Genomic DNA, 13766 nt, shown 5'->3' with positions numbered 1-13766 from the left:
CTCCATCCTTTTCTGCCCCAGGTCCCCTTCATTTTGGGGACCGCCTGGTAGCAGGAACCGAGTCCCACTGGCCAACCGAACAGTATGTGGCACCCGCAGCCCTGCTTGGAGGCCGCGCGCGGACACAGTCAGCCCTCTGCCCCGTGCCCCTGCCGCCTCTCTAGCACAGCTCTCCTGCACTCATTTGCTCCTGCCGTTCTTGTTGGCACTGCTCCTGTCACTGTCCACCGCTGCCAGCGAGCTCCCGCCCCGCGCTGTCCTGCCTCTCCCGGGAGTCACAGCAGGCAGGGCTCTAGTGTCCTCTGCACCCGGCCAGCTGCTAGGACGACCATGGCGAACGGTCACCGCCTCCTGCTGGAGAACGCGCGGCAAGTGGTGCTGGTGTGTGCTCACGGCGAGCGCTTTCTGGCCGGGCCCGCGCTGCGCAGCCTGGCAGTGCTGGAGGGTGCCAGCTTGGTTGTGGGAACGTGAGTAGCGGGCGGGAGTAGGGGGGGTGCTTGGGGGGGGGTCCCGGAGCTAGAAGCTCTTTCTCCAACAAAACACCTTCATAGCTTCTTTCATCGATGATCATCGATGCCACCATAGCTTCTAAAGTCCTGCGTGGCCGAAGAATCTAGAAAACTTTTTCTCCCTAAAACTCAGGATATTGGCCCAGGTCTGTAATCCCAACACTCAGGATACAAAAGGGGAAGTCAGTAGTTCAAGGCCATTCTTGGCTGCTTGTCGAGTTTTCGAATGAGACCCCTGTCTCCAAAAATAAACAACTAATTTTAAATAACAGTAACATCCCATCTTTCTCCCCACTCTCCCCCCCCCAAACAAAAAGTACCTGTTGTGTGCATTATGTAGTCGGGCATAGTGGCACATGCCTTTAACACCAGTACTCTGGAGACAGAGGCAGATGATTTAAAGTCAGCCTGATTTATAGAATGAGTTCTATGACAGTCAAATGAGACCTTGTATTAACACACACACACAGACACACACACACACAGAGACAGAGACACACAGACACAGACACAGACACAGACACAGACACACACACACACACCAGCTGACCTTCGAAGTCACTCAAACCCTGCATTAGGGAACTAATGCTAACAAGTAGTTTAAACACCTTTTAAACACTTCTGAAGCAAGTAAAATACACAAACACCCATACCTTTTAAAGAGAAGGGATGCATGTACATTATTTTGTAGTTTTTTCCCCCACTTAGCAGTAAATGGTGAAATCTCAAAATTCAGCTAAGAGTGTTTAATGGCTACTAAAGGGACAACAACAACAACAAAACCCTAACACTTTTGGAAGATGATTTCTAGCTTCCTTTAATAACTATGTTGTTGGATGTATGTTCTGTTCAAACACGACACTAGTAACTGCTGCTACATGACAGCCCACGTTCTTAGAAGGTGGAGAGCCATATGGTTAATGTGGTTATGAAGAGAACTCCGTGCTCTCGGCATCCTCCTACATAAGCTGATGTAGACAGGAATCTCCATCTTAGGGCTGAACTCATGAAAACACAGCAACACTCCTGAAGCTGTGTGCTTCAACAGTCCTCTCTCTGCAGAGTCCTTTGTCAAGCTGTTTGCCCTGTGGCTACTGCTTAATTCAGCTTCATGCCAACTGGGCATGCCTTGGGTGGCAGAGGAGTTATGTGTTCAGTGGTCTCATACTGTGGGATGGTGGAACACTGAGCTTAGAGAAGAAACCGCAATCTTTTCTACATGGCTTGACCTTACCTTTGTCTTCACAGCAGCCACCATCTCTTTCCTAAAGACCCAGGTCAAGAGGGAAATACAGTAAACGCTGGCTAACATCAAGGCATCCAAAAGCACATTTAAATCACTGATCAGATTTTTCAAAAAGAATTTCCCCAAACTGAGTAACTATTTCTTGTTTTGTTGTTGTTGTTGTTTTTCTCTAGTGATGGGTTTATAAAAGCTATTGGCCCTGCTGATGTTATCCAAAGACAGTTTTCTGGAGAAACTTTTGAAGAAAGAATTGACTGCTCTGGGAAATGCATCTTACCGGGTACTGACACTCTTCATAAAACTCTGAAAAGGATTTTAACAGTGGCTCTAGGACAGTAAAGAGGAAAAGAGAAAGTCAGTTTTTTTTTTTTTTTTTTTTTCCCTGTCTTAACCACAGCATTCAGAAGTATCCGGGGCTCCAAGTATTGAAGTTCTGCTTTGCTAATGTGATTTCCTGTTGCATCCTTGTAAAGTAATCACAGATTCTCTTTAAGTATTTCTTGAAGCTACTTCCTTATAGTTAGTTCCTTCTCAAAGCAGCATGGTGTGTAGTTTTTAGTCCTTGTTCTCAGTTTTGTTCAATTAATAGTTTTGCCACCCTGGCTTCAAGGTTTGTTTGGGGTGAGAACAGTTACTGAAAGAGCAAGCTGGGTATCTCTGAGGGACATTTGTGTGGTGTTGAGTTACTCTCCTCTATTAGAACTTTCTAGATTGGCCACATAGAGGGAACCTCACAAGTGTTGCACTCTCACCCTCCTCCAATCGGGATGGTCACCACCATGCTCCCCAAGCACTGTGATACAATCAGGTGTACTATCTAACTATCTTCCCTTTCTCAACTTCCTTCGAAGGTTTGGTGGACGCACACACGCATCCTGTGTGGGCTGGTGAAAGAGTCCATGAGTTTGCAATGAAGGTAACTGCAAAAAGAATGACAGTAACTCAATAAAGCACCAACAGGGTGTCCCTTCTAATGACTGAATAAGTGATCAACCTATGCTGTGTTATCTTTTTAATGAATGTTTTTATTTGTCTCAATAAAGAACACAAAGGGCATTAAGTAGATTTAATTGAAACTACCCCAAATCTTTATATGACGTGTAGAGAGCTAGCAACCAGTTTAAGAAAAGGAGTATCTGAAGATTTTCAACTATTGACATTTTTTTAAAGAACATAGCTCAGCAACTTGGTGGCTATCCCCCCCTTATTAAAAAATCATTATTTGTAGTTTGGAACTAGTTTCAAGAAATAGTTTGAAAATCACTGTGGGATTTACTGCAGATGAACTTGAAAAAAATATATTGCTAACCAAAAAAAGTCTTACATTATTTTCTTTTGTTACCCTCAGAATATAAAATATAGTTGTATCAGTTACAGGAGCCATAGCTAGCTCCTAAATGGAACTGTTATCACATTGGTAAAGGGGAAAAAAAAACCCACACAGCTTAGCGGTGACAAATTAGTTTGGAAAACTGGAGAAGAATCCTTTTCTCCGACTATCATGTGCCTTCCTCAACAAATCGGAACTGCTTTTATGGCAATTTTATTATTGCACTGAATTTCAGAGCTAGAAGCCACTTTAGAGATTGTGGCCCAAAAGCTGTTACACTATGATGGAGAAACTGATGTCTGGGAAGGGAGGGTGTAGACTAGCCGGGGATGGTGGGGCCAGAGGAGGGCTTGGTGTGGACCACATTTCCTACTGTCCACTTAAGTAAGTAGTGACTGCTGGGGTTTATTTGCTTGAGCGACAGAAATTAGGCTCCAAACTCTGGTACCCAAATGACATGGAGTCCTCCCTAAGCAGAATAACTCCCTAAGCTTTATTTTCTCAACCATGTTGAAGGCTGTGGAATGAGTTAACACTTGGCTGGTTTTGCACTGGGGCCAACTTCACTGTTAAAACACTGAAAGACTCCTATATCTGAGTGTTAATTAGTTGTTACTGCCTTCTGCTGCCCATTTGTGCACCCACCTCATCGCCCATCTCCACCTCTCAAGTACTCTTTGGGATTCCCTTCTGCACACCTGCGAGGCGGGGGTGGGGGTGGGGGGGTGCTCCTCTTTTTGATCTGGCTGTTAGTGCCTGTGCCCTATTGCTTCTTAAACTAATTGATTGAAATAAGGTCTGATGTAGCCCAGGCTGACCTGTAGCTCCCTATATAGCTGAAATAGGTCCTTAGCTTTTGATCCCCCTGCCTCTACTTCCTGAGGGCTGGTATTAATTAATCCATCATGCCTAGCTGCTTCTTAACCATCTTGTAAAATTGATTTTTATCTTATCTTTATTTTTATTTATTTGTGTGTGTGTGTGTGTGTGTGTGAAAGAGAGAGAGAGAGAGAGAGAGAGAGAGAGAGAGAGAGAGAGAGAGATTCCCCTGGAGCTGGAGTTACAGGTGATTGTGAGCTGCCATGTGGATGCTGGGAATTTAACCCCAATCCTTTGCAACAGCAGCACCTGTTCTTTACTGCCGAACCCCTAAATCATCTTCTAACATCACCCCTGGAGGTAGGATCGGTAGATCTGCTTGTAACCTCTCTGAGTGAGCCATGCGTTCAGTTGGCAGGGGCTACGTACATGGACATTCACCAGGCCGGAGGAGGGATCAACTTCACCGTGGAGCGCACTCGCCAAGCCTCGGAGGAGGAACTGTTCTGCTCCTTCCAGGAGCGGCTGCAGTGCATGATGAGGGCTGGCACCACGCTGGTGGAGTGCAAGAGCGGCTATGGCCTCAACCTGGAGACCGAGCTCAAGATGTTGCGTGTGATCGAGCGCGCCCGGCGGGAGCTGCACCTGGGCCTCTCGGCCACTTACTGCGGGGCTCACTCAGTCCCCAAGTAATCTCAGTGGGCGGGGAAGGGGGAATGGGGGGGGGTGGGGAAATGGGATGGGGGTGGGGCGCGGCTGTCACTCAGGCGTTGGAAACAGTACTCTGAAGGGTGGAGACGCTCTAGCACTTCAGCTCTTGCCAGGAGACCTTCGAGAGAAGTTCTAGAAAGATGTTTTGGTTCTGAAGGCCAAGCTGATGACCAGGTATTTTAAGGATGGGGTTCTAACAGCCTCTTCGGTATCCTAGTCCTTTAAAAGGATGAAAACGGAGGAAATTCTTTAAGCATTCTTTTCATAAAGAATGGCCCCTTGCGAGTCCTTTCAAATCACAGCTACTAATTCCAATAATTTCCCAGGATAATCAATTAGTTTAAATCACTGTAAAAATCACTAGTTATTTCCTCTAGGAGATCAAATTGTGTAGTCTCAGTGTGTGCAGAAGGGTTTTCGTTAATCTAGTTACTCAACAGCAAATACTTTCATTTTGTTAATGTGATTTTTTTTTAAGCCTCTGCCTTTATCTAAAGAATCTCTGCTACTTGGCTTTATGAAGAGAACTCTGTCTCTTATAACTTAGCTGTGCAGTTCCTTTCTGTCCCGGAACTTCTAGACAGAAAGGTACTCGGTCCAGATCTGAAAGGTGGGCAGAGTGGCTGTCTCCAAACTCTTCAGTTTGATGATTGGAGCATACACCTGTCACAGACTTACACTACAAACAATATCTAAATTAAATCGTTTCAATTAATTTTTAACTTTTTGTTACTTTTATGAATTTCAAAACTTATTCTTATATAAAAGATGCTGTTTGGAAATGTGCACGCATTGTGAATCGGCTGAATCACACGCTAATATGAATGACTTGTGGGGAAAAGACTTCAAATCTGTTTTGGAGTTATTTTAAAAAATACAGAATCACCACGTCACTGTGTTATATAGGAACATCATTGTTAATGCTAATATTCACTTCCTATCTTCAATCAGAGGTACCAAAAAATCAACACTGAAGTTTTGTATTAAAAGAACACTCTAGGCATGAAGGTACACGCCTTTAATGCCAGCACTCAGAAGGCAGAAGCTGGCTGATCTCTGTGAGTTTGAAGCTAGCCTGGTCTCACACAGAAAGTTCCAGGCCAACCAGGGCTGTATAGTGAGATCCTGTCTCAAAAAAAAAAATCATATAACTGATTATGCAGAAAAGGACTATAAATATTTAGTAATTTCAGTTATCTTTGTTTCAAGTTTTTAGCATTTATATTTTTTGAAACTCCTAAAGTTTGAACTGAGACGTAAAAGAGTCTGTCTATAGGGAGTTGTAGATGGTTTCAAGTGGAATATAAAGTGTGGGACAGCCTGTTTTTTAATTATTTTTAAATATTGAAACCTTTAAATATTGAAACTGAGCTCAAGTGAAGCTTAACTGGTAACTAAGTGATTTTAAGGGTGTTTCTTAACTGTTCCAAACATGAACAACACACATGTAATAAAGAATTGTATACATCCTGTTCTATGTCAGTGTCCTGAGAAGTAGAAATAACTTATGCACATACCCTGCTTGTTGACCTTTGCTGGTCCACCTACATGTTTTGCTGAGTAAGAGCCACTGTGCCAAACACAGGGCTGGAGTTTTCTAGAAACTGTCTCCAGCTGCCAATGAGCCTCTGAAGCTTGCATCTTGACTCCCACTGATTTACCCCTGATGTGCAGATCATAGCCATATGTCTAAAGTTATGGACAAAGCAAGGGCTGGGGAGCTCTATGTCTGACTTCAACAGCTCTGCCCTTACTAACAACTCCCAAGTTTTACAGAGCGTTTCAAGGTTTTCTTCTCTCTGTTCCACCCCTGTCAGAGAGGCAGGGTGCCTTAGGTAAAGGCTACAAGAGAACTTGTGAATAGAGAAGAAGAAAAAGAAAAAAAGTACAGTAGCTGGAGCTTAGGGTGTTCTCTAAGTGTCCTTGGTAGAGAAATTCAGCTTTGCAGCCAGAGGCCTTGCTGGCATCCCCAAAGGTCACACAGCCCAGGGAGGCTGAGCAGTTTATGTATCTGTGTATAATGTATAACAAGGTCCTTCAAACAGAAGTTTCATCACTACCCCTGCTGCCTGAGCATGGTACAACTGCCAAATGCTCTGGCTTCTTTTCTGGACTTTTTATTATCCTTCCTTTATTAAACTATATATATCCCTTAATGTATTTATGGTATACGTAATAAGTATATTATTAAGCAATATATTACATATCACAAATATTAAAGAATAAGCACACTAAAGAACACACACACACACACACACACACATATATATATATATCACATATATGAAGAATATGCCCATGATTACCTCACTTCCTTCTACTAGAGGAAAAACTGCCATTGAAGCCGCTAATGACATCATCAGTAAGCACCTGCCAAGGCTGAAGGAACTCTGCAAAACTGGGGAACTACATGTTGACAACATAGATGTGTTCTGTGAGAAGGGTGTCTTTGATCTGGATACCACCAGACGGATTCTTGAAGGTGGAAAAAAGATGGGGTTGCAGATCAACTTCCACGGGGATGAACTCCACCCGATGAAGGCTGCCGAGGTATGATGACAGTTGGCTCTTTCCTGCACACAGGCGCTAAAAAAGCAGATCCCGGGGCTCTAGACTGAACATTCAGTGAATTCCAGACCTGCCAAAAAAAAAAAAAGCCAGTGAAAAAGAAAAAAAGAAGGGAAGGAAGGAAGGAAGGAAGGAGGAAGGAGGAAGGAAGGAAGGAAGGAAGGAAGGAAGGAAGGAAGGAAGGAAGGAAGAAGGGAAAGGACAGACAACCAGGTGGTCAGTGCCTGAGAAACAATACTTGAGGTTTGTCTTCTGACCTCCACACATTCACATTCACACACACATTCACATACATACACAGTCATACACACACACACATTCACACACACACATACACATTCACACACACACACATACAGTCACACACACATACACACAGAGCCAAACACACGTGCACATTTATACACATTCACAGCAGATATACACAGAGACACTCACATACATACACGCACACGCAGACATACACACAGATACAAGACACACAGGACACATATAGACACACATCCATCCACATGCACACTTGCACACACAGACACACACACACATGGAAAGATTCACACAGGCACATGCGCATCCAAAGCTGTACACCGGCTTGGACGCATTCATGCATACACACAACTTGTTTCTGCTTGCCGGTGGTTTCCCGTGGTGGCTGCTGCCCTGAGCTGGCTAAGCAGGTGCTTGAGCGCTGTGCTACCCCTAGCTTGATTATTTCTTTTATCATCTCCTGTGAGTTTTATTATAGCCGTAGAGAAGAGAAGCATCCCTGCAATCTTATTTGTGAACTCCATGGCATGTTCCGGTTGGTACATGAATTAGCTGCTTTTCTTTCACTGTGGCAAATGCCTGACTGAAGCAGCTTTAGAAGGGAAGGGCTCATTTTGGCTCCTGGTTTGGAGACACAGTCTGTTATGGTGGGGAAAATATGGCAGCAGGAGCATGAGGCAGTCACAGTCAGGAAACCAGAGGAATTCTGGGAATCCACTTGCTATTTCCTTTTTACTCAGTCTAAGAGCCAATTCTTCTTCTTCTTCTTCTTCTTCTTCTTCTTCTTCTTCTTCTTCTTCTTCTTCTTCTTCTTCTTCTTCTTCTTCTTCTTTTTTTGGTTTTTCGAGACAGGGTTTCTCTGTATAGCTTTGGAGCCTATCCTGGCATTCGCTCTGGAGACCAGGCTGGCCTCAAACTCAGAGATCCGCCTGCCTCTACCTCCCAAGTGCTGGGATTAAAGGCGTGCGCCACCAATGCCCGGCCTAAGAGCCAATTCTATGGGACAGTGTCACCCACATTCAGGGAGACTCTTCACCCCTCCATTGAACCTCGATGCAGTCACAGACAAGTGTAGGTAGTTTCTCCAACATGATTTTAAGTCTGGTCAAGACGATAATTGTGCTGGTTCGTTTTGTTTCATTGTTTTCAATCTGGTACAACCTAGAGTCATCTTGGAGGAACTTCGGTTGAGGAAAGGCCTCCATAAGATTGGCACATGGTGCTGGGCATGTGCCCAGCAAAACAAAACAAAACAAGATTGGCACATGGACAAGTCTGTGGGGGCATTTTCTTGATTACTGATTAATGAGGGAGGATACCTCATTAATCACACTGGGGGCAATAATCACACTGGACTGATGGTCCTGGGTGGTATAAGAAAGCAGACTGAGCAAGCCATGGTGAGCAAGCCAGGAAGCAGCACCCTCCATGGCCTGTGCATCAGCTCCCACCTCCGGGTTCCTGCTCTGTTTGAGTTCCTGCCCTGACTGCCTTTGATGAACAGTGATGTGTAAATGTAAGGCAAATACCCCCCCCCAATTTGCTTTGATCATAGTGTTTCATCACAGCAGTAGTAACCCCAACTAAGACTTAGAATTTTGCTCTTAGTGTGAATTCTTGCCTATGTACATGGGTACCAGGATCTGGATCTTCCTTACCTCTCCCCTTTTCTCTCTTGTATCTCTGTCTTCAACCAAACACAACAGACTACTGTTAACATCCTATACCTTGAATGTGCTGTTTCTCTATATGGGACAATTCATACTCTCACCCATGTTTTACCTTAGCTGTTACTTCTCTGGGACCTCATCCCAAATCTCCTTAATGTTAGATTGTGGCTTCACCCTGTTTTTTTTTTGCCCCCACTGGCTAAACTTGTACCCAATACTTGAAACTCCCTATCCCTGGAGGTCAGTACAGTGCCTAGGGTACTGATAGGGTTTTGCATGTAAATGGTTGCTGACTTTGTTGAATGAATGTGACCTGTGTGGTCAATGAGTTAGTATTGGTCAGAGAAAGCAACTAGTAGGTAAAACTGAGAGAACCCAATATCCATAATAAGCAAATCAGATTCGGAAAGCAAGGGTGATTGCAGAGTCAGAGAGAGACACCCCCTAAGGAGTTTCCACCAGACCTCCCAGATCCTTGGTCCCAGACATCTTCAGACTGGAGCACATTGCTGATACAGAGATCAGCACCTCCCTCTGGTTAGGATATGACAGCCTCCTACGGCCACAGAGTGACAGCAAATGACAGTCTGGATTCTTTCCCTTGGATTGTTGAAGACATGCTAGCCTTCATCTTGGAATTGTGTGTGTCTGTGTGTGAAACTCGTCCACTGGGGAGTAAAGTAAACAGCAGACCAAGCTGAGAAGAGACCCATTGTCAGGTTTCCTCAGTCATTCCTGAGTTGTTTCTGGCTAACAAATCTCAGTGTTTTTTCTGGAGAAAAACCACTTTCAAGTTGATAGCCTCAAATTATTTAAAGTTTTTTTTTATCTTTTCTAACTGAACTTTCTCCCCAGAGTGGATGGCATTCTGAGACAGCCATATTGTTTCTGTGTATACTAGCGTAATTAAATTTTATTACGGAGATTATTCCCTGGTTTTATTCTGATTCCTGAGAGTCATTTTTTAATGTGTTTGCTTTAAAAAAACAAAAACCAAACCAACCAACCAACCAACCAACCAAACAAACAAACAAAAAACAAGGTCTTGACAGGTATTGGTAGCACACGCCTTTAATCCCAGCACTTGGGAGGCAGAAGCAGGCAGATCTCTGTGAGTTCGAGGCCAGCCTGGTCTACAGAGCTAGTGCCAGGCCAGGCTCCAAAGCCTGTCTCGAAACCCTGTCTCAAAGAACCAAAAACCAAATAAAAACAAAACAAGGTCTCTCTATTGTTTTGGCTAGCCTAGAACTCACTATGTACCCAGCCTAGGCTGGCAATTCTCCTTCCAAATGCTTAATCACAGATGTGATCCACCATACCCAGCTTTAAGAATAGTTTTTACCAACAGGTTAATTTTCAATGGCAAACCCTATATCTATTTGGGGGCCTGCGCTCATGGGAAGCAGTTGACAAGAATTCTTCATAGAGCAGGGGAAGCAGTATCAGGTATTAAAATGTTGTGTGGTGAACCTTTTCCTCTCTGCCCATTCTGCTTAGCTCGGGGCTGAACTAGGAGCACAGGCGATCAGTCACCTGGAGGAAGTAAGTGACGAAGGCATCACTGCCATGGCTGCAGCTAGGTGTTCTGCTATCCTTCTGCCCACCACAGCCTACATGCTGAGGTAAGGACCTTTCTCAACCTGACACGTTGCCTTCAACTACAGGTTGTGATAACACAGACTTCAACGGTGCATAGGTATTGTTCCATGCAAACTCTTGAGAATACTGATAAAACTCAGATGCCAAGAGATGTAGCAACAGTGGTATAAAGTTGTCATCCTAAAGGTGCAAACAACAGATAAATACATAAACGTTGGGGGTGCTAATGCTCCCCTCCACTCCACCACTTACCCTGGAACTTTCTTCCCTCTTCTAGAACATGAAATGTTTCCTTTGTTCTTATGGAAGTTCCAGCTGGAGACTGACACCTTTTCCCTCCACCCCTTAGGTTGAAGCAGCCTCGAGCCAGGAAGATGCTAGATGAAGGAGTCATAGTTGCCCTGGGCAGCGATTTCAACCCCAATGCATACTGCTTTTCAATGGTAATTACTTTTCAGATATTTTTCTGAACAGAGTAAACTGTGGAATACATAAATGTTTAAATTTTCTATTAGTTGTGAAAATGTATTTAAGAATCTTCAAGTATTTCCCTGAGAAGAAAGAGGAAAAGGCTATAGTCAGTGGTTTAATTGAAGTTTTCTGCACACACCTCTGCAGCCAGGACTGAAGAGATCAATCTTGATTTGAATTGTCTTCTGATTCAGCTTTGAGACTTAAGTTTTTGTAATAAGCTATTTTCCTTCTCTGGGGTGTGACAGAGACAGTGAGGCTTTCGTTGGTAAGGGTGGAGGAAAACTTCTTACATGGCAAAGGGTCTTGAAAACTGGTAATGCTAACTAAATATACAGTATTATTCAGTAATAAAGTTTAAGAATCTTATGTAAAAATTTTCATTTTCCCATAGCAACTGAACTATGTATACTATATATTATTTACATGTGTAACATATAATATATTATATACTATACATAATATATATTGTACACTATATGTGTGTTTATGGTTTTTTGGGGGGATAGGGAAGTGGAATAAAACCTGGGGCCTTTGCATACTATTTCTGGGCTATTCCTTCCAGACACACATTGAATTGTCTTTACTTGTGCTGTGTGGAGAAGTAGCCTGATAGGCAATCACTGCTCTGTGGTTCTCCTCCAATGCTTTCTCTTTGTGCCTTAGCCGATGGTCATGCACCTGGCCTGTGTGAACATGAGAATGTCCATGCCGGAGGCCTTGGCTGCTGCCACCATCAATGCAGCTTATGCGCTGGGGAAATCTCACACACACGGATCTTTAGAAGTTGGCAAGCAGGGGGATCTTGTCATCATCAATGCATCCAGGTGAGGGGCCTCCCAAGTTAGTAGTAACCATGGTAACCATTAGCTGTCTTATTTGATGCCCATGTACACAAGCTTTAGACCCTTTCCATCTGTTATTAGTATCAGGTAGACTCCAGACGACCCAGACCCTCTGTCTTTACCTCTTTCCAGCCACAAGGTCTCCCTTGAGGTCCTCAACTGCACAGTAAAGCAAGTCTCCAAGTCTTTTCAGGAGCCTGGCATGTTTCTCAGGCCTCCAATTCCTGCTGTTTCCCTGGACTTCGGACTTGCCCCTGGTCTGTGTGCTTAAGTTTGTGCTTGCCTCCTGACCTTTTGCTTGTTCGCAGCCCCATTTGTCACTCTGGCTCTAACTTATTCTTTCTCTGATTCATGGACTCAAACAGCTCGCAACGCCTCCACTTGGCTGTTCTATTCTTGAGTTCTTAGTTTTCACCCGAGGTCTACAACCTGGTCCTCCAATGCTAGTGCCTAAATCTAGATGCTGGCAATGCTATGTTTCTTTGACTCTCATATGTCTGTCACAGCCCTTGGGTCCCATGTTCTACAGTGAAGAGCAGCTCCATAATGTCATTCCTTCTGGAAGAGTCTCCTCCTTCCATCAAAGATAATGTGCACATGCCACTCATGAATCACTTTTTAAAAGTTCAGGGGCTGGAGAACGGCTCAGTTCCTAAAACACTTCCTATATGAATGTGAAGACCTGAAGTTTAGTCCCAGTGCCCATGTCAAAAGGCAGGCTTGGCACCATGGGCCTGTGCAGTCAGCACTGGGGAAACTGAGATTGGGGGATCCCTGGGGTTTGCTAACTACTCAGTCTAGTCAGAGAGACTCCAGGCTCAATGACATGCCTACTTTGAAAAGAAAGGTTGGCAGTGATTCAGGAAGACACTGAATGTGGCCCACTGCCTCCAAATGCACTTACACATGTGGGCAGGCATACTCCTCACACACATACATGAATACACACATACACGCACGCACACACACACACACACACACACACATACACATACGAACACACATGCACACACATACGTGCGTGCAGAATTCACTTTAAATTATCACTTACTAACACAGTGATGCTTTTGATTTATATTCACTGGAGAAAATGTTTGCTTTCTTTCCAGATGGGAACATCTGATTTACCAGTTTGGAGGCCATCATGAATTAATTGATTATGTTATAGCTAAAGGAAAAGTCATCTATAAAAAGTAACAGATCTGGGACAAAGAGATGGCTCAGTGGGCAAAGTATCCTGTCACCAAACTGGAGTTCAATTCATGGGACTCACATGGTGGAAGGAGAACTCCTAAGAGTTACTCTCTGAACTCCACTTACTGGCTGTGGTATGTACCAGATCCCTCCACATACCATCACACAAATAAATGTTAAGATAAAATGTAAGATATATTTTAAAAATGATAGCTCTGAGGGGCTGAAGAGATGGCTCAGCAGTTAAGAGCACTGCCTGCTCTTCCAAAGGTCCCGAGTTCAATTCTCAGTAATCACATGGTGGCTCACAGCCATCTGTAATGAGATCTGGTGCTGAACACTGTACACATAATAAATAAATAAATCTTTAAAAAAATGATAGCTCTGGAAGATGAGAGAAGACATTTTCTCTGTATCAAGTAAGTCCACATAAGCTAAATGACTCCAGTGGCTTGCCAGAACTACACCACTTAAGCCTAATTGTATGCATGCTCTGCTGTTCAGTTGAAAACCCAAGGGACTGACTGACCTGTTTGA

General features: G+C 43.9%; 1 protein-coding gene across 1 annotated transcript; it reads left to right on the top strand.

The window, feature by feature from the left end:
* The first annotated feature begins 330 nt into the window (after nt 1-330).
* Amdhd1 (amidohydrolase domain containing 1) lies at nt 331-13232 on the top strand. The gene is made up of 9 exons (XM_027392634.2): nt 331-467; nt 1929-2035; nt 2607-2671; nt 4316-4593; nt 6940-7165; nt 10618-10742; nt 11069-11162; nt 11857-12017; nt 13145-13232. The coding sequence occupies exons 1-9, from the start codon at nt 331-333 to the stop codon at nt 13230-13232; spliced, it is 1281 nt and encodes a 426-aa protein (XP_027248435.2).
* Nucleotides 13233-13766: the final 534 nt, after the last annotated feature.

The sequence above is a fragment of the Cricetulus griseus genome (assembly GCF_003668045.3).
Source record: "Cricetulus griseus strain 17A/GY chromosome 1 unlocalized genomic scaffold, alternate assembly CriGri-PICRH-1.0 chr1_0, whole genome shotgun sequence".
NCBI classification, from domain to species: domain Eukaryota; kingdom Metazoa; phylum Chordata; class Mammalia; order Rodentia; family Cricetidae; genus Cricetulus; species Cricetulus griseus.
This window is presented reverse-complemented; position numbering and strand designations above follow the sequence as displayed.

What these genes read in the sequence shown, in the direction of transcription:
- Amdhd1 (XM_027392634.2), top strand. Translation starts at nt 331, where the DNA reads ATGGCGAACGGTCACCGCCTCCTGCTGGAGAACGCGCGGCAAGTGGTG. An exon ending in GGGGCTCACTCAGTCCCCAA is followed by an intron (nt 4,594 to 6,939) that starts GTAATCTCAGTG and finishes TCCTTCTACTAG; the next exon opens with AGGAAAAACTGCCATTGAAG. An exon ending in GTCATCATCAATGCATCCAG is followed by an intron (nt 12,018 to 13,144) that starts GTGAGGGGCCTC and finishes CTTTCTTTCCAG; the next exon opens with ATGGGAACATCTGATTTACC.